This window comes from Rattus norvegicus, chromosome 1, assembly GCF_036323735.1.
Source record: "Rattus norvegicus strain BN/NHsdMcwi chromosome 1, GRCr8, whole genome shotgun sequence".
Lineage (NCBI taxonomy): Eukaryota > Metazoa > Chordata > Mammalia > Rodentia > Muridae > Rattus > Rattus norvegicus.
Window position 1 is genome coordinate 184,106,844 of NC_086019.1, and position 22,393 is coordinate 184,129,236.

At 41.1% G+C, this 22,393-nt stretch overlaps 2 protein-coding genes across 10 annotated transcripts in view; both read left to right on the plus strand.

Moving 5' to 3' along the window:
- The window catches only part of Abca14 (ATP-binding cassette, subfamily A (ABC1), member 14), a 105,931-nt gene extending 98,059 nt beyond the window's left edge, over nucleotides 1-7,872 (plus strand). For 6 of the 8 annotated variants that reach the window (XM_039101172.2, XM_039101170.2, XM_039101174.2 and 3 more), the window contains 5 exons: nucleotides 1,361-1,548; nucleotides 2,211-2,381; nucleotides 2,753-2,943; nucleotides 7,134-7,207; nucleotides 7,601-7,872. In XM_039101172.2, the coding sequence (XP_038957100.1) occupies nucleotides 1,361-1,548; nucleotides 2,211-2,381; nucleotides 2,753-2,943; nucleotides 7,134-7,207; nucleotides 7,601-7,741 (765 nt within the window). In that variant the 3' untranslated portion in view covers nucleotides 7,742-7,872. Of the gene's footprint in view, nucleotides 1-1,360; nucleotides 1,549-2,210; nucleotides 2,382-2,733; nucleotides 2,944-6,441; nucleotides 7,093-7,133; nucleotides 7,208-7,600 lie in introns of those variants that run through there. The other 2 variants (XM_039101171.2, XM_039101177.2) reach the window with 2 other exon arrangements.
- Nucleotides 7,873-11,173: 3,301 nt separating this feature from the next.
- Nucleotides 11,174-22,393, plus strand: part of Abca15 (ATP-binding cassette, subfamily A (ABC1), member 15) — a 106,865-nt gene continuing 95,645 nt past the window's right edge. Inside the window, exons 1-5 of one of the 2 annotated variants that reach the window (NM_001106293.2) lie at nucleotides 11,174-11,313; nucleotides 15,652-15,732; nucleotides 16,096-16,360; nucleotides 18,244-18,371; nucleotides 20,550-20,700. In NM_001106293.2, coding sequence (NP_001099763.2) covers nucleotides 15,673-15,732; nucleotides 16,096-16,360; nucleotides 18,244-18,371; nucleotides 20,550-20,700 — 604 coding nt within the window. In that variant the 5' untranslated portion in view covers nucleotides 11,174-11,313; nucleotides 15,652-15,672. Of the gene's footprint in view, nucleotides 11,314-15,651; nucleotides 15,733-16,095; nucleotides 16,361-18,243; nucleotides 18,372-20,549; nucleotides 20,701-22,393 lie in introns of those variants that run through there. The other variant, XM_017588989.3, reaches the window with a different exon arrangement.

Sequence of the window (22,393 nt, forward strand, 5' to 3'; positions counted from 1 at the left end):
GCACAGCTTTGATATTACTATTATTTTTCAGTATCCTTGATCTCCTAAAATTTGTAATCTGTTAGTTTCCTTTCCCCACTTGTTCATGTTTTAAAAGATTTCAAAGTGCTTTTATGAATACTGTTTATTGTTTTTGTTGTTTGAGACAGGTTCTCATTGTGTAGCCCTGGCTAGCCTGGAGCTCACTATATAGATCAAGCTGGTCCTGAACTCATAGATCTGCCTGCCTCTGTCCCCCCAAATTCTGGGGATTAAAAGGTGTGCCACCACACCAGCCCTGCTTTGTTTGTTTGTGTGTTTTTCATAAACCTAGATCTGAAAACAGGTTCTGTGTCTCTACTCATGTTTATGAATCTGTTGTTACCTTATTTAGTCATCAGCTTTCCTTCTTGATCCTCCTGCCTCCACCTCTTCAGCACACCCACCTGGCATGTCCAACCACAACCAGCTCTTAGCCCTTGTTCAACCATGCACATCTGGGCTTCATTTCGCCGTTACTAAAGTCATAATTTTCTAAAAATACACTAATAGTTTTGATTTTTCATTTTGTTTCATTATGGTTGTTACCTCCCAACACTTTAAAAGAGATATTAAAACGTGTCTTGTCTTACATAGATATCATTTCCCTGTTGACTTTTAATTGCATAGTGGGTAAATGCTTTGTCTTCAGGCAATCTATTTTCTATAGCATATAGTATGCTAGTTTATGACTGGTGTATCTAAAATAAGAGCTAGGATCCCAACTACACTTACTTGTATCATAGAAAATGCTCAAATGTCACATCACATACAAGAGAAAGATTAAAGACTCCACTCATCCGCTTATCACAACTAAGAAGTCAGGATCTCACTAAACCTCACTTAAAGATTGCTAATCAGCCTCACACCTCTACAGCAGGCTTCACTCTTGCTATTCTGGTGTCTGTTGGGACAGAATGACTGAAAGCTTAAGGAAAAAGTTTCAAGTTTCAAAAGCATTCATTTACTTGTTGAGGGTGGATGTCACATTGCTTATTGGACTTACATCATGATAGGTGGGGCAACACTAGAGTAGCCTCTTCCACACAAATATGCGTCTGCAAATTCTTGAACCACTCTATCGTCATTTTATAAAAGTTATCCTGGGCATATTCACCTTCATGCAAGAAGCTCTTCGTGAGTTCTAATCCATGCAGCCACCCCTAGCCATAGTGAGTCTACGACACATTGGAAAATAAAAAATTCTTTGCTGGGACTCTCTGATGGGTCAGTTGGTCCCAGAGCATAGGCCAAAAACCTTCAAGCTTTTTTTATATTACCCATATTTACTGTGTGTTGCTCAGTGAGTTGTCTTATCTCTCTTAATGTTCCCTTAATTTAGGTAAGGTCCAAAATTGGCTATTGTCCACAGTTTGATGCCTTGCTGGATTACATGACTTCTCGGGAGATATTGACAATGTATGCCAGGGTGTGGGGGATTCCAGAGAACAATATTAGATCCTATGTGAACAACTTGTTGAAAATGCTGTATCTGAAACCACAGGCTGAGAAGTTTATTTACACTTTGAGGTGAGAACACATGCTGGTACTCCCATCGGGGAAGTAGTCTGGCATCTTCCTTGTTTGGAATGAATTACCAAGAGTCTAACCCAGGCTGCATAACAAACAGGCCATGCCTGAAGTGCTCAAATGTTCTTCTGCAATGAAGCAGGCCCTAGGAGTATCACACCTTTCTTTGCAGAGATAGACTAAAAAATCTGATTCAATTTCAATTTTGGTCAATGAGCTAGAAAAATGTGTATCTTTCTTCCTGTTTTGCTATGGTTCTTTGTCTCCTCATAAAGGACAAAGATGAGATTCTTGGTATTGTCCTGGACAGCCACCACGTAGCTTATAAGTCAGGGAATCTCAAGAACTACAAGAATAAGAATCTAAATTTAACTGGTAGTATAGCCAAAAATAAATTAGATAAACTAAAAGTCATCTCTTTCACTCCAAGTGAAAGTGGATAGCTGTCTACTATTAGATTTGAGTCTTGTGTTTTAGTACAATCACATATAATTAGCACTTTCTAATTTCTTTTTTGCAACTGTTTTCAGATACTCAGCCCTTTTGAAATCTTGGCAACTATTTTTCATGTAAATAAAAATCTGGATAATAATTAGATGTGTTACCTGTTAAATTACTGCAATGTAAACTATATTCTCCTCCTCTCTCCCTCGACTCTGAAGTGGAGGAAACAAACGTAGGCTGAGCACCGCGATTGCCATAATGGGAAACTCCTCAGTTGTCTTCCTAGATGAGCCGTCTACTGGCATGGACCCACTAGCCCGGCGCATGCTCTGGAACGCAGTGATAAGGACGAGAGAGAGTGGCAAGGTCATCATCATCACCTCTCACAGGTGTGCCTCACAGGTGTGGCTCTTGGGATGGGGGATGGAGGTTGGGAGGAATTCTATGACTGTGAGAGGGAAATATCTGGACCTGGAATGGTGCATAGAAATGTTGCTTGTGAGTATGTGAGATTCTTATGGATGGAATCCTAAGGAAGGCTTGAACACACAAGGGAAGAATGTTTATGACCTGTTCCATTTGAAGATTTGCTCCTCTACTGTTTTAGATTTTATTAAAGCTTCATTCCCTGTGGCCCTGACAATGAGCAAATGAACATTATCTCTTCAAACAAGATCCTGAAGTATCGTGTATATAAATATGCTCCAGTGGTGATAATTTTGCCTCATGTTATTCTGGCAGTTTGTTGTGTCTTTTCTAGCATGGAAGAATGTGAAGCGCTCTGTACCAGGCTAGCCATCATGGTGCAGGGAAAGCTGGTGTGCCTGGGCAGCCCTCAGCATCTCAAGAACAAATTTGGCAATATTTACACCATGAACATCAAGTTCAAAACTGGCACCGATGACGACGTGGTGCAGGATTTAAAAAATTACATCGCCGAGGTTTTCCCAGGTAAGTATGGTTGGATTAACTCTGCGAGTGATAAGTCATGTCTGTGGTCTCACTGACTATGTGCTGTGTGTCTCACAGTGGCTTCCCCTTAGTTCTTGGTATGTCTGTCAGCCAATAATGAGTTCTTTGGGGGAAATGGTTGTATCTGTAACTGTGTCTGTTTATGCAAAACTTTCAAGAAAAATGGCAAGTATTTGTCACTATCTTGTGTGAATGAGTCAGTTATCCATAGGAGCTGGCGTATGATTTAATACCTGATGTCATAGATTTAATAGTTTGAAGATCTCTGGTTTTGTTTTTGTATTTTTTTTAATTTTAGCAACATTCCATGTTTTAAAAAGAAAATCTGTATTGGTTTGCTAGAAACAACTCCCATAGCAAAAGACCACAGAATGGCTGGCTTACACGGCATTTACTTTCTCACAGTTTTGGATGAGAGAGGGCCAAGATCAAGCTGCCAGCAGGACTGGCTTCTTCTGAGGCCTCTCTCCTTGGCTTGCACTACAGACACCATCATCTCTACCTTATTCCCCCGGTTGTCCTCTGTATATGAGCATTTCCCTAGTGCCCAGGCATCTACTTTTTTTTTCTTAAAAGGATACTAGTCCCAGTGGACTAGGGAAGTCACATTCACAGCCCTCCGTAAAGGTACTATTTAGGCAGCTAGATCTTCAGTGTATGCGATAAAAATTCAGGCCATAACATAATCGATGAACAACAGTAAGAGTTTTTGTCTTGTATGAAAAATTGTAACTGACCTTTTTGCTATCTCAGCCAGGATATGCAAATCCTGGAAATGCAAAGGAATGTGGTTTCTCAAGAATTCTGTTGCTGATGTTGGCTGGTCTTAAAAATCTGATAACTCAATGATGACAAGAAATTTATAATGGTTATGAGTCTAATAAAGCACTCATTTGATTAAACAATATTAAAGTAAAAGAGTTCTGTTCCTGAGTGTTAAAACCAGAAAGCACCTGTCTGCTGACCCCATGTACGGTGCGCAGTCTAAACTGGCTGATCTTATTGTTCTCTGTGTATTCTCCCAAACTTAAGAGCACAGTCCTCACAAGGACTTTTAATATCTGTGTGACCCTGTCTTTATGTCTGCCTTATCAGGCCAAGCAAAACATAACAGAAATAGCTCTTGTGAGTTAAGCTAAGGATTTGGAATTTTATAGTCTAAGCCATGGGAAATAACATGGATAAATTGGGATCACCACATAAATGAAAAATGTGGAGAGTAAATGTGTGGGAAAATCATCATCTAAGCATTGGTCACGGTGACAGCAATGCGGTATGGAAATACCAGTGCATATGTCCAAGAGGTTAAATATGCAATTATGCATCCATTTTGCACGATGCCTTGTGATCCAAGAAATTCATTTATCATTACTACTCTGCTCATTTGCTGTACTTGAAGGAGGACACCAACTACTATCCCTTATTAAGAATGTGGACAGATACATCTTCTGGAATATTAGTTTGAGAAAGGTCCAAAGAGTAAGGTGTCATTGCCCAGACATTCCCTATATTATTCTTGAGCAAACAGCTATTATATATGACTACAAAAAGGGGGATTGACATTGCATACATGCATGCATAAATATTAACCCTTAAAAAGAAAAAAAACATTACTAGCCAAAGGATAGTGGGCATACGCAATTCTAAAAGAATAGTTTCCTATAAAAAATAGCAGAGATTTTTAGCATATATATTTTATATAATCTCAAGGAAATTTAAGTGCCCATATTTCATTTTATTTATAAAAAAGTCACAAATAAGATGATTCTGTTTCTGCAATATAGATTTTATCTCTGAAGAGCATTATCAGTAAAATTAAACTAGAATTAAATAAAATTAAATTAAATTAAACAGCTAATTAAATTAGCTGTTAAATGACAACTAATGTTTTTAATGTACTATAGGATCAAAGATAAAAGTATAATACTCCCTCTTAGCACCAGAGATTAAAAGAAATTAATAAAAAGGGAGGAAAATAGAAAAGAAACAAAACAAGAACGTAAGCCATAATTAAAAGATAAATCCTTGAAAATATAAGCTGACCGTGTCAGCTCCAGGATCTGATGTGGCGCCCTGGGCTGTCTGGGGGGAAGCATGCTGAAAGGAGCACGTAAAGGTGGGACCTTCAGACTGAGCCAACTCAGTGCTCAGTGGCATCCTTTGACTCCTGGCAGAAGCAAACCCAGGTCTGCTCTGGAGGAAAGCATCCCTTAGCAAGGTTTGGAGTGAAAGGAGACTCAGAAGAGCATACGGCAGAGCTAACTTGCTAGGGCCACATTAAAAAGATCCAGAAGACACTCAGCCCTAAAGCTGTGAACATGACATTCCTAAACTACAAGGTAATTCATCTCCCATAAACACACACACACACACACACACACACACACACACACACACACACACACAAAGGAAAGATTGTGGTTGATGTCTACGGAAAAGCGCTGCCAGTGAAAAGCAGAAACCCTAGTGTGATGGGAGCACCTAAGACACCATAAAACAGAAAATGTGAGCCCAACAAGCCACCAATGGGATGGATATCATGAAAGAACAACTGAGAAATGGGCCAGGTAAACGATAGAAGAATCTACAGGGCAGCCAATGACATTGGAGAGGATTTTCTCCGCAAATTTTCATAAATATACAAGTAAAGAACAAACAACATGCAATGCACAAAGAAAATAGAAAATGCAGGAGAGAACAAAGGGGAAAGAAAACACACACACACACACACACACACACACACACACACACACACACACACAACCCAGAAACACCCAAGCATTATTGTTCCCATAAGTCTTTTCTAAAGAATATGCAAATGAAAAATTTCAGATCAATTGAGAATATTGTTGAAGAAGCTTCTGCATAAAAGCTACCAGTGAATATTAGGCTGGGTTTATTTGACTATACATATGTAATTGAATGCCAGTACTGAGGAGACTAAAGTAGGAGGATTGAAAGTTCAAGACCAACCTGGGCCACACAGTGAGAACCTCCCTCAACACAAAAACAAAAGACTAAATCAGTGGTTCTCAACTTGTGAGTCTTGAATGACCCTTTCATAGGGGTCACCTCAGGCCATCAGAAAACAGATCACAATTCATAACAGTAGCAAGATTACAGTTATGAAGTGGCAATGAAAATAATTTTATGGTTGGGGGTCACTATAACATGAGGAACTGTATTAAAGGGTCACACATTAGGAAGGTTGAGAACCACTGGGTTAAATGAGTGGTGTCTGTCTGGTCAAATAGCATATTGTTGATGAGGGTTTTAGTAATATAATATGATAAGTGCTTTTAAATGGAGAATGTAAAAAATGTAAAAGGAAAACAATGGCCCCATATTCTGTCTCATGCTAGCCCAATATTTGGCACTTGGGAGTTTGTTAGCACTTTTATTCGAGTGTTTGTTGTTTTTAATCAGTTTTCAGTGTTGTGCTGCGTAAGTGAATCCTCTTGTCATCTTCCCCTGTAGGTTCCTGTTTCTATAGATGCCGAGTCAGTCATGTGTCCAGTGTTTGCCCAATCACAGAACACATAAGTTCAAGAAAGAGCCTCATTGTGAAAGGGAGTAAAATCCTTTGGAGTTCCCTATGTCTTCAAACTGAAAAGAGTAATGGCCCAGAAATTCCACTTCTAGAAACAGACTGTAAATATTTGAATCACCTATGCTAAGAGCTAGGTTTAAAAAAATTCAGGACGTTTTCACAGAAGAAAGAACTAACATTGAGGTGGTGTTTTTCCTGCTTTCCTCCAAAGCCGCATCATATGAAAATGCACGACCTGGAATTAGTTGCCCCAGACCACATTCTCAGCACTGGTTGAGCGATAAAGGCTCCTAACATTCGTTTTAGGAAGGGTAGTATCTAACATTAGACAAGTGAGTTGAAAAAAGTATACTCAGTAACTATGATGTACTCCATATAATAATACGATTCCATCAGTAATAAATCTTGTAAATACTTTAGCCATACTGTATGTGGTGGCTAAATGAGAATGAGAATGTCCCCATAAGGCTCATGTTCTTTAGATACTCTGTTCTATCCACTTATGTGTTGACCCACTAGTTTCTCCCTTGTATATAATATTATGCAGATGTAACATTATTTAAGGCGATTTTAAATGAAATCTTCTAAGTTTACTCACCTGTCTGTCTTCTTGTCGTAGGTAGTGACTTAAAGCAAGAGAATCAAGGGATCCTTAATTACTACATTCCCAGCAAGGACAACAGCTGGGGAAAGGTGATGGCTGAAACCATGCACTTTATGCACTAATGCTAGAAGCACACTTATGATGCCCCGGGGATCCAGGCAGTGGGATCACGCCTAGCATTGTGGATGTACTAGCACTTTTATATTACGTTTCAAATACACTTAGAATTTAATTGCCTTCTATTTCTGCCCCTAAACCCTATTATTAGCCTTGGTCACTCAAAAGAACTGCAACAAGGACCTACCTTCCTTTAGTTTTTCAATTGCCTATTTCTCCGGCGTTTCCTTCTCACCCTCCTGGAGTCTTTTGTCCTCTGCTGTGAATCCAGTAAACACTGGGAAGAGGAAGGAGTGAGTCCTCTGGGTTGGGGACTAGAGGCAATGTTTCAGAGACTGCATGCTTTCTGTTGCTTTTTGCTGAAGGTGTTCGGCATTCTGGAGAAGGCGAAGGAGGACTACAATCTAGAAGACTATTCCATCAGTCAGATCACCCTGGAGCAAGTCTTCCTGACCTTTGCCAACCCAGATAACACAGAGAGTGGCTATGAGAAAGCAGTGCCTTGAGATTCAGTTACAACAGGAGATTATGACGTCTTCATTCAAATGCACTTGGGTTCGGAGAGGGATGTGTGTGTATGTATATATAACTTTGTGTAAATATATTTACATTAAAAATGTATCCCCTTCATTAAAGACTTAGATGAATCGCTTGTATATCTACCATGTGCAGATCTTCAAGCTAGATTTCCGAAATACCCTGTTCTCCCTCCTAGAAACATGAAAGAAACAGCATTTGCCAGGGTGGAGAGAAGGTCCTTTTTCTGGAGTATCCTGAGAATAGAAACATTCAGAAAGGATGGTGGTATAGATGTGATGGCATGAAGAACAATGTCATTGTGTTGTAGCAGCTCAGTGTGCACTGGAGGAAGATCAGGCCCCAGGCAAATCGCCTTTCCCAGGACACACATACATTTGGGTAAACACAGCTGACGTTAAAAGTTAAAAGGTCAGCTGAATAGTAATCTCCCCAAGTCAAATCAAGAGTCTTTGCACTAAGAACATGAAAGTCTAAGAATGGAAAGGAAACTTTTTAAAAATAGTGTGTTTTGAGCCACATATACCTGTAATCCTGTCATTAAGGAGGTGGAAGCAGAAAGACCAGGAGTTTAAGGCCAGCCCAGCTACAGAGAAGCCATGAGACCAGCTACATGAACTCTTTGTCTCAAAAACAAAACGTCAAAGAAGAATCCTGCATCTTCTTTTTTTTTCTTTTTTTCTTTTTTTTTTATTATTAACTTGAGTATTTCTTATATACATTTCGAGTGTTATTCCCTTTCCCGGTTTCCGGGCAAACATCCCCCTCCCCCCTCCCCTTCCTTATGGGTGTTCCCCTCCCAACCCTCCCCCCATTGCCACCCTCCCCCCACTAGTCTAGTTCACTGGGGGTTCAGTCTTAGCAGGACCCAGGGCTTCCCCTTCCACTGGTGCTCTTACTAGGATATTCATTGCTACCTATGAGGTCAGAGTCCAGGGTCAGTCCGAGTATAGTCTTTAGGTAGTGGCTTAGTCCCTGGAAGCTCTGGTTGCTTGGCATTGTTGTACATATGGGGTCTCGAGCCCCTTCAAGCTCTTATCCTGCATCTTCTTTCCTACTCTGACCCAGCTCTAAGATAGAAAGAAGGTGGGATGCATCCCTACAGTCTAGGCGGGGAAAGCATATGGTGAGCATTACGAGAAGCTAATCCTCCCTCTAGCACTCACAGTCCGAGAAACAGTCAAGTAGGGTGGGCAACACAGAATCGCCCAGCAAACAGTCTGGGGCTGCTGTGCTGTGGGCAGCTCGTTCAAGGCTTTTGCATCCTCAGTTGATACTGTCAATAACAAAATTGAAGCAGGCAAGCATAGGACACAGGTTAGTGCCCTGGGGCCCTATTTGGTAATGCCTATGCCCACTCTTGTCATAGCACTATTGGCATCCCTTTCCTTTGCCCGCATGAACTGTGCACACACACGGTCTGTGCGCAGTGCACACTATGGAACCGTGGAACCCACTCACACCCCTACCTGTGTTGATTTGGCTCTGTGAACCATACTAGCAATTTCTCTGCCTCCAGCAAAAATCAAAATTAGGTGGTTACTATCCAAGAATATTCTGACATATCCTTGTAACAAGAGTATAAAGGCTGGTATGGCCTGAACTGGTTTGGGATGCATACCCAGCAATACAAATTCTGTTAAAGTGAGCTTTGACAGAGAATCTCCTAGTCACATCTTATGTCTATTCACAATCGGGCGTGCAAGTGGGTATCTTGCTCCTTTTGCAAATCTATGTGAGTCCTTGTTTTTACTCTTTTGGAGTAGAGGCTAGAAACCTGTAAACCTCAGACCCCACTTCACCAACTGACAACAGAATGATATCCAGAAGTCATGTATATTAAATGCCTTAGCAGCTTTCCTTGGGGTTTTCTCCGTATTAGAAAATGTGTGTGGAGGCTTCTCCTGTCCATCTTCATGACAGCATCATTGAGTCGCCTTAGGTCTGCGGCAAGTAGGTTTTGCTACTTATTTTTTGTCATTGGGAGATCGGCAGGTGCCCAAAGGTTTGACCAAGGCAACTGATGCATAGTCACTGTTTCCCCCTACAGACAAGATGCCAAACTACAATTTGCACAGGGAAAGTTTATCGATGGTATTTAAATGAACTCCCGGCACTATCGCCAATGAACGAAAACATCCAAGGAACAAGCACAGGGCAGCGGTGTCCACTCCCCAGTGTGGGGAAGGTCGTGAGCTCTAGACCCCAGTAGTTGCCCGAATTCTTTAAGCAGCAAAGCTCTTGAGTGCCTGCGCGCCCAAGCTGGCCGAATGGAAACAGCTGATGGGGCTGGGTTGTTGGCAGCCTCTCTCTCGCTGAGCACCAGACAGCTGCGGCCCTGATGGTCCTGTGTGCCCGGGTGAGGGGGCGGGGAGGCACGCCGGCCAAGCTGCTGCTGGCAGGTTGCCAGGTCAGAGCCAATTTAAAAAAAAAAAAAAAAAAGTGAATCAGAGGAGATCATCTTCTACAGTGTTCTTCCAGCGCCCTCTCCTGACAAGGTGTAAAGTCACATTAGTCCCCACTCCTTTTGGTACCAAAATCAAGAATAAAACCCTATCACGCATATCAAGCGTAGAGAACTTGCGGTACCTGTCAGAACTGTCAGAACTGTCAGAACTCAGAGACTCAGAATCTGTGACTCTAACATGAAGCTACACTGAAAGAGGGTATGAGAATGGGTAGAGCCAAGATGAGTGGGTATTCATGGACCTATATAGCACCAGGATATATGATACAGAGGTGGAGCCCACTGAGTGATTGACAGGACAGTCGATGAACCCAGATGAAGCAGGTGGAGAGTCTTCATAGCCCATAGCCGAGGGCAAAGGGCTCAGGCAACTCCTGTACCCGGGTTCACGGTTAAGTCAGTGAGGACTTGGAACTAAGAGTGGATAGATATCCCAGACTGGGAAACGGCATAGAGACAGAGAAACAGAAAGATGGACAAGGTGGAGGGAAAAAGGAGGGAGTGGGTGAAACACCACACTGCTGGGGTTGTGGACAAGGCAATCCTACGTGTGGAAAGGAAGAATGGTGCGTAGTGGACTGAATGATAGGCGTTGCTGAGAAGAATTTGGAACAAGCCAGGATCTGGGCTGGGCTCTGTGCCAGGGCTCTCTGGCTCCAGGTTGGGTTTGCTAACTCTAGTGAAGACCTGCAGCTCCCCACGAGCCCCCACCCACTACGTGCTATGTGGGGAACAGGAGAATTATATGGTTTTGGTATCTGCTCCGTGATCCTTCTGCTGTGTTGGCTCCCCCTACTCCCAGCCCATTCCCCAGCACGTGCCTCTTTTCTCTCGCACCTGACTCTTCTCAACGGTCCACAGCACTGGCACGTGCCTCGGGTCCACCCATGACTGCCCTTTTAATTCGTTGCACGAGATCCGGGGCCATGACCTTGGAAGAAAGAGCGCTGCCCTGCAAGACGGTTAGCTAAGGCCTTGCTTGTGTGCAGGAAGAGCTTCCAGAACTGGGCAGTCTGATGCTCTCCAGTGGATAAGGCGCTAGTGGTTTAAGGTTGCGAAATTGGAGCAGTAGTGGTGAGTCTTCCCTTGTGTGTCTGCTGCTCTCACACTGCTTTCAAATATTCTGGGAGCTCAATTTCCCTTTCTCGCTGCTTCTCTCGCCATTTACCATTGTCCTATTTAAGGAATGGGGATAATGTCAGAACCACAGCTCAGGGTGTAAGGTCACCAGAGGTTAAAGGTAAAAAGGCAGGATGCCCTGTCATTGCTCCTGAAGTTGTGGATCAACCAGATCTACACAATGAGACCCTGTCTTAAAGGGAGGGAGGGGATTAACCCCACATTTCTCCTTTACCCAGAACACAGAGTAATGAGATGACTGGGCTGTGTACGATGTGGTTGCAATGGCTCCTGAACTTCACCCTTGCGCTCATGTAGTTTTATTCTTGTTATTCTAGTTCCCTGATGTACTGTTAAGTTGTTTCTCTGAAAGTCTGGGGTGTAAAGTTTAATCCTGTAAGCTTTCCTGATAGAGTGATTATTTTACTACATCTTTTAAGTTTAGCATGTTTTTGCCATTCCCATTTGTCTCATGATATTAGTAATTGTTTTCTTTGAAAAAAAAGTCTTCATTTACTCTTTTACTCAAAAGAAGCATGGTGTTTAATTTCCATATACCTGTGAATTTTCTAAAAATACTACCTTTTATTTATATCAAACTTTCCTAACACCATGATCAGAAAAGACACCTGATGCAGGCTCAGGCTCCATGAGCACCTGTCCCAGCCTCTTGAGGAGTTAAAATTACAAGCATGTGTCAGCAAGCTTGGCTTTGTGTCTGTTTTAACCAACACAGCTACTTCTGTACTCTTTTGGTTTCCATTAGCTTGGGGTGTATCTTTAATACTATTTTTATTTTTATTTATGGCCATGTGATGCATACACACAATAAATTTAAAGACAGTAGTAGAGATTTTTTTCTAGTAATAATAATATAAGTCTACTCAAGCATCATTTTTCCAGAGAATGTGTCTGTGTGTGTCTCTCTGTGTGTGTGTGTGTGTGTGTGTGTGTCTGTCTGTCTGTCTGCCCCCTCTGTGTGTGTGTGCATGCGTGTTTCTCTCTCTCTCTCTCTCTCTCTCTCTCTCTCTCTCTCTCTCGCTCTCTCCATACTAACTGGGCCCCTGATTTGATTGCTGTGCCTGAATCTGGATTATAGTCCCTGGAACTGCCCATCTCTTTCAGATTCATCCTCACTTTAACATCAAGGCTTTAATCTGATCACTCTCCAGCTCTTCTCCTCAGAGCTCCCTCCTCCCAAATTCTTGTCAATTGTGCAAGTTCACTGATAGAGGTGCTACTCCCAGTGGTAGGAATTTGGATCTAAATAGCCTAGTTTCAAGTAGGGCGAGGGGGTTGTTGAGAATTGCCTGTGTGAATGAAAATTCCTGAAAAAAAATTGCTCTATAAGCAACAATAACAACAAAATCCTCTGGGAAGGAGTCTGTGTTTGCAGAGACTGATGGGCCAGCTGGGATTTAAATACTGTGGAGAGGCCAGAATTTTGTAGGTGCAGAAGCTAATTACCTTAATCTTGGGCTAGTTTTAGCTTCAGGCACAGCCATGCTTGTATCTAAACTAACACTTCATGACAATAAATGAAAACCTCTCAGAAGCTATTAGCACAGCAGCTCACTAGCTTCCAACAGTGCAGGAGCCAAGATGCCATCAGGTAGCAGAGCTTATACAATGGTTCTCTGCACCTTGTTGGACACACCCCTCTGATGTGCCCACCATTGCACTTAAAAGTTACCATCCACGATTTATGACTTTCACTGTTCTCTAAAGCTACAAAACCCCTGGAAATCGCCTCCACACTCAAACATGAAATTTGGGGAGCCCCAATCTGTGTTCTGGAACCATGGTCACTCATAATGACTCCAGAATAAACTATCTTTTATTCCTGTTAAGATGAGAGCTGTGGTTTTAATGTCAACCCCTGCTGTGCCATCCATGGCGTGAGGACTGGATTTCATTGTCTCCCCAATTATACGTGTGTACCTAGTATAAACATAGGATAGATATAATGTTCATGTTCGTTAAATTTAAGAGTTTCCTTGTATTTCATTCTAGCTGCTATGACAAAATTCATAGACTATATGGCTTATAAATTGCAGAAGGTTTTGGTGAGATTTTGGAGGCTGGAGTGCCAGCAGATTTGGTGTAATGTGAAACCCCTTTCCTGACCCACGGGTGTCTCTAATATGTTTTTACATGACGGGGGATGAGGTGAGAGCCTGTCTCTGGGGCTTCGTATGCAGGCATCAACCCCACTTATATTCCCCCTAAAGTCCCTATTTCTAAATGACATCACCTTGGCTGTTAGGATATACACAAGTTTGCTAGAGACATAAACACAAATGCTCACACAAACACAAATGCTCACACAAACACAAATGCTCACACAAACACAAATGCTCACACAAACACAAATGCTCACACAAACACAAATGCTCACCACAACCATCCCCTAAACACTGTTATTGGCAGTAGATACTCCCAAACCTGAAACTTTGAATAACAAACTAATTCATCTTTGCTCTCTGTGTGACATATTTTTAGATATTAGAATTGGCACAGATGCTGACTACATTACAATGTAGGGATAACGGACTACTTCTGTATTTCAATGCTTATTGCCATTTTAAAGATGTATTAGAAAATTAAACTGACACAACTTGTAGTTTACTTGGCTAAACGCACATGCTACTGGAGAAGGTTTCTTTCTTTCTTTCTTCCTTTCTTTCTTTCTTTCTTTCTTTCTTTCTTTCTTTCTTTGGTTTAAAACTTTATTTTGTTTTTTGAGAATCTTGAGCAATGTATCCAGATTATAGTCTCCTCTCCACCAACTCCTCCCATGTCTACTCCCCCTCCTCCCCTTCCCTACTTACCCAGCATTGTCCTTTCTAAAGGATTTTTGTTTGTTTGTTTGTTTTTGGTTCATTGAGCAGTTTATGCTGTCCATATATTCTTGTCTGTGTGGTCTTCCACCAGGGCATTGTTGATGTACCAGGGGCCACACTTGCTCTCTCACGATGTATTGGTTGCATAGGGGTTAGTACTGTGACCTCCCCTCTCATGCTGGGATCTGACCTAGCTTGAGCTTTACCAGGTCTTGTGCTTGTCGTCATAACCACTGTGGGTCATGTGTGCAGATGTCCCCTGGTGCCAGAAGATACCGTTTACTTGGGCTGTGCACTGTCTCTGGTTCCTATACTCTATAACCCTTCTCCCACAGTGATCCCTGGCCATTTTGGGGGTAGTGTGTATGATACAGATGTCTCATTTCAGGTTAAGCATCAGCAGTCTCCTAGTCTCTGTACTTCCGTAATTTCTAGGTCTCTGTGTTAACCACTATTTACTGAAGGAGACGCTTGTCTGAGAAAGATTAGGAGATGGATTAATAATCTATTAATTCTATGTCCATCTAGAAGAAGAATAATAGTGCGTTCTCCCTGAGGGTCCTGCCTAACCATTGGCTTCTTGGCCTGATAATTGTGAGAGGTATAGATTTCATTTTCTGGTGAAAGACTTAAATCAATCACTGGTTGATCCCTTTGTGGTGCAATTGCACCAGTGGGCATATCTTGCCAGGCCAGTCATTATGGTAGCTTATGAAGTTCATAGCTGGGTACAACTGGTGATAACTTTTCTCATCTGTTAGCACCAATAGCATTTTGGAACACTGTGAAAGGTAGGCAGTTAGGAATGAAGCTTCTGGGTGAGAACCAACTTGATTTTTTTTCATGTTCTCTGACTTAAAGGTACAGTGTATTCAGCAGTAAGGTCTTATAGCCAAGTTCTGGAGTGTGCCAATAGGATCAGCAATTGGCAATAGCCTTTAATGTTTAGGGGGAGATCTATGGGACCACACTGACCAATAACTCCAAAAGTGTTAAACCATTCTTAGCACTGTAATTTTTGTTAGATTTTGGAATCTAGTAGGGGTATTGTACAATCCATTTTGAGATAATTTCATTTTAATTCTCTCTCTCTCTCTCTCACTCTCACTCCCTCCCCCCCCGTGTGTGTGTGTGTGTGTGTGTGTGTGTGTGTGTGTGTGTGTGTGTGGTATGTGTGTGTGTGTGCTCCTATATGACTTTCCTAAAGGTCTTTGCAGTTATTTATCTCTCCCTATCTTTTGCCCTCCCACCCTCTACCCAAATTTAACCCTTCCTTACCCAATATTCCCCTTTAAATCTTTATATCACTGAGTTCTCTCTCCTGTCTATTGAAACTTCTCCCTTCCAAATTTCCTGACCTCTAACCCGTATTCCAAATAAAATATGCATATCTGAAGATATAGATAATCTTAATTTTCTTCTCTTTAAAAACCACTTTTAATTCCTCCAGAGTTGAACTCTGTTCAAAACAATGGCTTCACCAGCATCAAAAAAACTTTTGCTCCTTCTGTGGAAGAACTTTACTTTAAAGGTAAGCTGAACTCTGCACAGTATTGTTGCAACAGCTCAGAGATGGCCAGGGGGTAATTCTCACATCGTAATGGCTGCCTTTGATGTTATACTACTTAACTTTTCTTAGTTCCGGGGTTGGGTCATTCTCTTCTTAACATAGGACCTACACAGAGTGAGGTAATAGCAGAATGTCACATAGGAGAGAGAAAGATGACAGTCTTTGAACTTCTGTCTGTCATACAGTAAAGCTATGCATATTGGTCACCCATGTAATCTAAATGAGTGAAGTAACTTCTCAGCTTAATACATACACATAGCCATTTACTAAATCAACAACCCTTGGGAAAACTAACATAATATTATCATTCTTTAACTTTTTTAGAGGCGGAAGTTTGGGGCTTTAGTTACTGAGATAATCCTGATGCTTGCGTTCAGCATTGTGCTTTTGACAACACGCCACCTTCTTAGCATAAACAAGATGGAGTCCCTGCATTTTCCTGACCAACCTGTCGGTGCTGTTCCTTTCTTCTTCCGAGTCTCTGCCAACAGTTCTCGTCCTTGGGAGCTGGCTTATGTGCCTTCCAACATCACGGTGGTACACAATATTGTCGAAAATGTGAAAAAGGATTTAAACTTCCCTATGGCAGGTTAGTTAAGATTTGCATAAAAGCATATTATTCAGCAATTTTAGCAAAAATATCCCCAAACCTAGCTTTTTAACTGGGTGATTATCTTCTATACAAAACACTACAGGGCATCCTCATAACCAAGGGTCCGTTTTCTAAGTACACAACTATAAAACTGGTCAAACTTGAAAGTTAAGTTCATAGAATTTTTTTCTCAATAAAACAGCAACAAAAAAACCCACAACGTAATATTTTAGCATTTGCTGACCAATTGATGGTTTTCTAAGTTATTATCCAGCTCTGTGATGCTGTGTCCCCATTGCTTCTGAATGAGTTTTTAAAGTCTGGGCAAGAATAGCATCAGGAGTATTGCCATGCACAGGACATGCACACAGTCACGGGGTGGGCCTGCCTTTATTCTGAAATAAGTGGCCAGTTATTAAAAACATTATTGCACAATACATAGAAGATTTTATCTGAGTCCATTTTATATAAAGAAAGCACCTGGGGCAGGTGGTGTATAAACAAAAGTTTATTTGACACATGGTTTTGGAGGGTAAGAGAGCAAGATTGGGGTCACCCTCTGTTCAGTCCCCACCGGGTGGGGACCATCTTGGTCTTATCACAGTGCAGTTCTTTCCTGACCACCCTCACTCACAGGAGCTAACCTGAGTTCTACAAAAGCTTTTTTAGCCACTCCCCAGAGCAGTCTGTCCCATGACCTAACTATTTTCCAGATCCACCTCTTAAAGGGTCTGCCCCCTCTGAGTTGTGTCACTGATAATTGACCAGTAAGCTCAAGGCTTTTGGGAGATGTGCTCGATGCATATCCAGACCACAGCATGTTTATTTAGAGAAGCTATGGTCCTCACTTACCTTCACATTCCCAGACCAGCTTCTCTCCTGTTTTTTATGAAGGCAAATACCATTAGAAAGTCTGCAGCCTTCCCTTAGTGCTGTCCTCTCCTTAGAAAGCACACAGTCTAACTCCTCTGCCTCAGGAGCATCAGAATCAGGATCAGCTCCTAAATCTATAACCTCATCCTCCCTACCTTCTAAGCGTGTGGCTACACCTTTGTTTTCCAGCCTGCCCAGCCATGATCCATTTTTGTGCAAACATAAGGCAATACTCACCATAAGTCATTTGAGGGCAGGCCTTTCAAAGGATGAACCCAACCTTTGTTTGCTAGATAGAAATGATGGAGAATTTTTTAGAATGGACCGTTTTTGTTGTAAATGGATTCATTGATGAAAATGAATGGTGCGAAATAGCTGAAGGAACTGGATTCCTAACATACTGGTGAGATGCAGAAACAGGACACCCTGGAGCGCAGGTGACAGGTATGGAGGAGAATGTGCTTTGACAGCGGGAGCTCTGAGATGAGAGAACTCCTCTGGTGAGGATGTGGCACCATCAGCAGTGAGAACAGTGGAGCTTCTCTTGTGTGTCTCTGGGAGTCAGGGGTTTGCTGGAAGAATTATACCAATAAAGCTGCGTCAGTCAAAGGGATAAAACTACACGAGACTTGACTTTCACCAGGGCAGCTGTTAAGTCATTGACAATCTAGGGAATCTTTAGAGTCTCCAATATACTGTTTACAAACATACTGTATATTAAATAACTAAATTTCTTGTACTTAGAAAAATACAAATTACACCTTTTCTAAGGTCAATCTGGTTGAATTTCAAAGTTAAATTCACTGATCAAAAATCTCAATAATTGAAATATACTTACCTCAAACAGTAAAATCATGCAGTAGCTTCATCTCTCAATTTCTGCATACTTTTAATTCAGATTTGATTACAGAATTATGGAATAAAACTCTTTTTAATTTCTTCTCAAACTGGAAATTTGAGGCACTGCCATGCACTCTGCTTTTACAAGACTTTTACTCTCTCTACAGTTATAGGGTTTCCTTCAGAAAGTGATTTTGAAGATTACGCTAGGTCATCTGTCAACTCTAGAAATATTCTGGCTGCTATTGTGTTTGACCACAACTTCGCAAACAGTAGAGACCCTCTGCCAAAGAAGGTGAGAGAGTTCTCCATAGAAATCCATGGCTCCGGGCTGGAGAGGTAGTTCAGTGAAGAACATATCTTGTTCTTCCAGAGAACCTTAGTTTAGTTCTTGACACCCACATAGGACAGCTCATAACCACCTGCAATTCCAGCTTCAGGAGATCTGAGAACCTGTGTGTCCATATATATATCCACCCACAGAAAAACACAAATACACATAATTAAAAATAAAATAAATATTTTTAAAAGAGAAACCTCATGTTTGTACTTCCAATTTGTGGAGAGTTAATGAATGAGACATATCGTTATTGCCTTTAATAATGAAGAGAATAGCTTGCTTCTTGACCATGGCATGGACTTGGGTTCAAACCTAGCTAATCCCAGTGTCTATTGCTGTGCTAATGAAGAGAGTTGTATTCACCACCTGCCAGGCCTTCTCCACAAACTGGGATCTTGGGAAATACAGACAGTTAAGGATATTACTTTTGTTGCTGTGTCCATTGGGGAGCTGTGCATACCTTCCTGATGTTGTGCAAGTAAGCACATTTCCTAGGTCAAAAAGCTTGCTATGATAAGGTGAGTTCAACTTCACAAACTCTGAGAATGACCTTTTCCGCCGGGTGAAGGTCACAAGTAGATGCCTGGTAATAAGGGAATAGTCGAATGGAGTTTTGAGACAGATTCAAGAATCTATTACATGGACCACAGATCCTGTTCCTCAAGGAACTCAATCCTAGTTGAGAACACATGTACTCACCAAGTCATACTGAATCAGAATCAGGGCACCTATAAATACTGGGGGTGATTCTTATAACCGTACCCAAGAACAGACAAAGACAATGGTTTGAATTTAATGCCCCTGGTACTGAGGCAAAGGAACTAAGAATGGGATGTAGATATGTATGGAGCCAAAATTCTGTGTTCAAGGTACAAGCAGCTCTCAAGGGGAGGTAAAGTGAGGTCTATAGTTGGTTTCTCTCTATTCTGCTTGGTCACCTTGGTGTTTGCATGTCACATAATCCAAGTTACTGGCTCTTGAGCGCTGATGTTGGCTTACCAGAGTATAGAAATGCATTTGGTATAGCTTCAAACCTCCCATCTTCTGCCTTCATTCAGTCTCATGTGTCCTGCCCATCTGCCTGCTTTACAAGTTTGCTTGGCCTCCTTATTGTCTCCTAACCACACAAGCTCCCTGCTCCTCTCCCATAAGTATTCTTAACGCACCTTTATCACATGAGTAAATATGCCTTTAACTAGGACATGAACTCCCCCAGGCGGAGCAGCTGTCCTTGGATGTGGGCTTAGCCTACAAACTCTCATATTAAACTTTCATATGTAGCTAATCGCTCACACCTGTCTATCCCTGTTAATCTAACCAATGTCTCTGGTCTGAGTCTTGCAAGTATGTGTTCTATTTTTTTGTTTGTTTGCTTGATTGCTTGATTTTTTATTATCTCAGACAGTTTTAAGGCCAAACACAGTGTAGCTTGATGTTTACTCAGTTCTCTAAAATTAGTGATCTTTTCTCTCAGTAATTATGCAACTTTCCCCACTGGTGTCTTAATACATTCCTTCTCCGTCCTCCTCAATCGTTTTTAGGAAAGGATGATATTTTCCTTTAGAAATAGTTGGCTTACATGAAGGGAATATAAGTTAATGGTCCCTTTTGGAATATCTAACTTCAGTATGCATGTCAGATGTCTGTCTAGGGAAAATACATTCATGACATTCATGAGTTCCTGCTGTGTGTACTTACTTACTATAAACCCACAGCAAGAATTCAACTGTTGTTGACACTTACCTCACATGGTACATTTACTGTCAGTTTCTGAAGTCCAGAATCTACTCAGATACTCATCAATACAGTCCCAGAATTGCATATTCCTGATAAACTTTAGAAATCATTTTGTTGAGCTGGAGAGATGGCTCAGTGATTAAGAACACTGTCTATTCTTCCAGAGGTCCTGAGTTCAATTCCCAGCAACCAAATGGTGGCTCATAGCCATCTGTAATGAGATCTGGTGCCCTCTTCTGGCCTGTAGGTATACATGCAGGCAGAACACTGTATACCTAATAAATCTTTTTAAAAAATCATTTTGTTTCTGATCATTGCCATGTCTTTTTTTCTTTCCTTTTTCTTTTTTCTTTTTGCTTTATATATGTAAAATTTGTTTCTTATTGCTCCTCCTAGATAAAATACAATCTGCGATTTAGTGATATTAAAAAGAACATACATGGTATGGCATATTATCAAGGGCACACCTGGCTTACAAAATTTCTCTTTCCACCTTTGCGTATTGTGGGACCCAGAAATCCACAGGAAGCAGATGGAGGCAGTCCTGGTAAGCAGACTTTTAACCTACTTATCTTATTAGCCTGTTGCATGGAAGGATGAATGGATTCATATTTCTTCAGACCTGTGCTACAAAGTGTTTATTTAACTGATTAATCTATTTTAATATATTTTAAATTAAAATAAACTATCACTTTCCCCCTTCTCCGTTTTCTTCTCCACCACTTCCAGGTAAGCTCTACCAACCCCTCAGTCACCCCCACTCTCAAATTGATAGCTTCCTTTCTTTGATTAGTAATGTTTTAGATAGATAGATGGATAGATAGAAAAGTATGTAGATAGAAAGAATCAAGCTAGTATAGCCATTTTAATATCTAACAAAATAAACTTTAAATCAAAGTAATCAGAAGAAATAGGGAAGGATAACAGGATGACATTTTAATTCTTAATATCTATGTCCCAAACACATGGATATCCAAGCTTGTACAAGAAACACTACTACAGCGTAAATCACATGTTGATCCTCCTACACTCATAATGGGAGACTTCAGTATCCACACTCACAAATAAATGGGTCATCCAGACAAAAACTGAACAGAGAAATGCTGGAGTTAACAGACATTATAAACCAAATATTTACAAAATATTTCACTCAAACACAAGAGAATATATCTTCTCTTCTGAACTTCATGGGACTTTCTCCAAAGTTGACCATATATTTAGATAAGAACAAGACTCAAAATAAGCAAGAAAATTGAAATAACTCCCTACATCCTATCAGGACCCCAAAAATTAAAGCTGAATTTCAACAACAAAAAGCTAACAAACATGCAGAAACTGAACACCTCTTTACTGAGTGAAAAATGGGTCAAGACAGAAGTAAAGAAATTAAAAGACTTCCTAGAATTAAATGAAAACGAATACACAGTAAATCTAAACTTATGAGACACAATGATTGTAGTTCTAAGGAGTAAGTTCACAGAAATAAGTGCCTGTATAAAAAACCTAGAGACTCTGGAAATCAGTCTGGTGGTTACTCAGAAAAATGGACATAGTGTTACCTGAGGAACCACTCCTGGGCACACATTCCAACATATAACAAGGGCACATGCTCCACTGTGTTCATCATAGAAGCCTTATTTATAATAGCCAGAAGCTGGAAAGAACCCAGATATCTTTCAACAGAGGAATGGATACAGAAAATGGTACATTTACACCATGAATTACTACTCAGCTATTAAAAACAAAGACTACATGAAGTTCTTAGGCAAATGGATGGAACTAGAAAATATCCTGAGTGAGGTAACCCAGTCACAAAAGAACATACATGATATGCACTCACTGATAAGTGGATATTAGCCCAAAAGCTTTGAATACCTAAGAAAAATTTCACAGATCATATGAAGATCAAGAAGAAAGAAGACCAAAATGTGGATGCTTCATTCCTACTTAGAAGGGAAAACAAAATATTCATAGGGAGAAATACAGGGACAAGGAGTGGAGCAGCGACTGAAGAAAAGGTCATCCAGAGCCTGCTCCACCTCGGGATCCATCCCATATTCAGCCACCAAACCCAGTCACTATTGCTGATGCTAAGAAGTGCTTGCTGACAGGAGTCAGATATGAGTGTCTCCTGAGAGGCTCTGCCAGAGCCCTACTGATAGAGATGAGGATGGTTGCAGCTAAACATTGTACTGAACAAGATGACCCCAATGGAGGAGTTAGAAAAAAGACTGATGTAG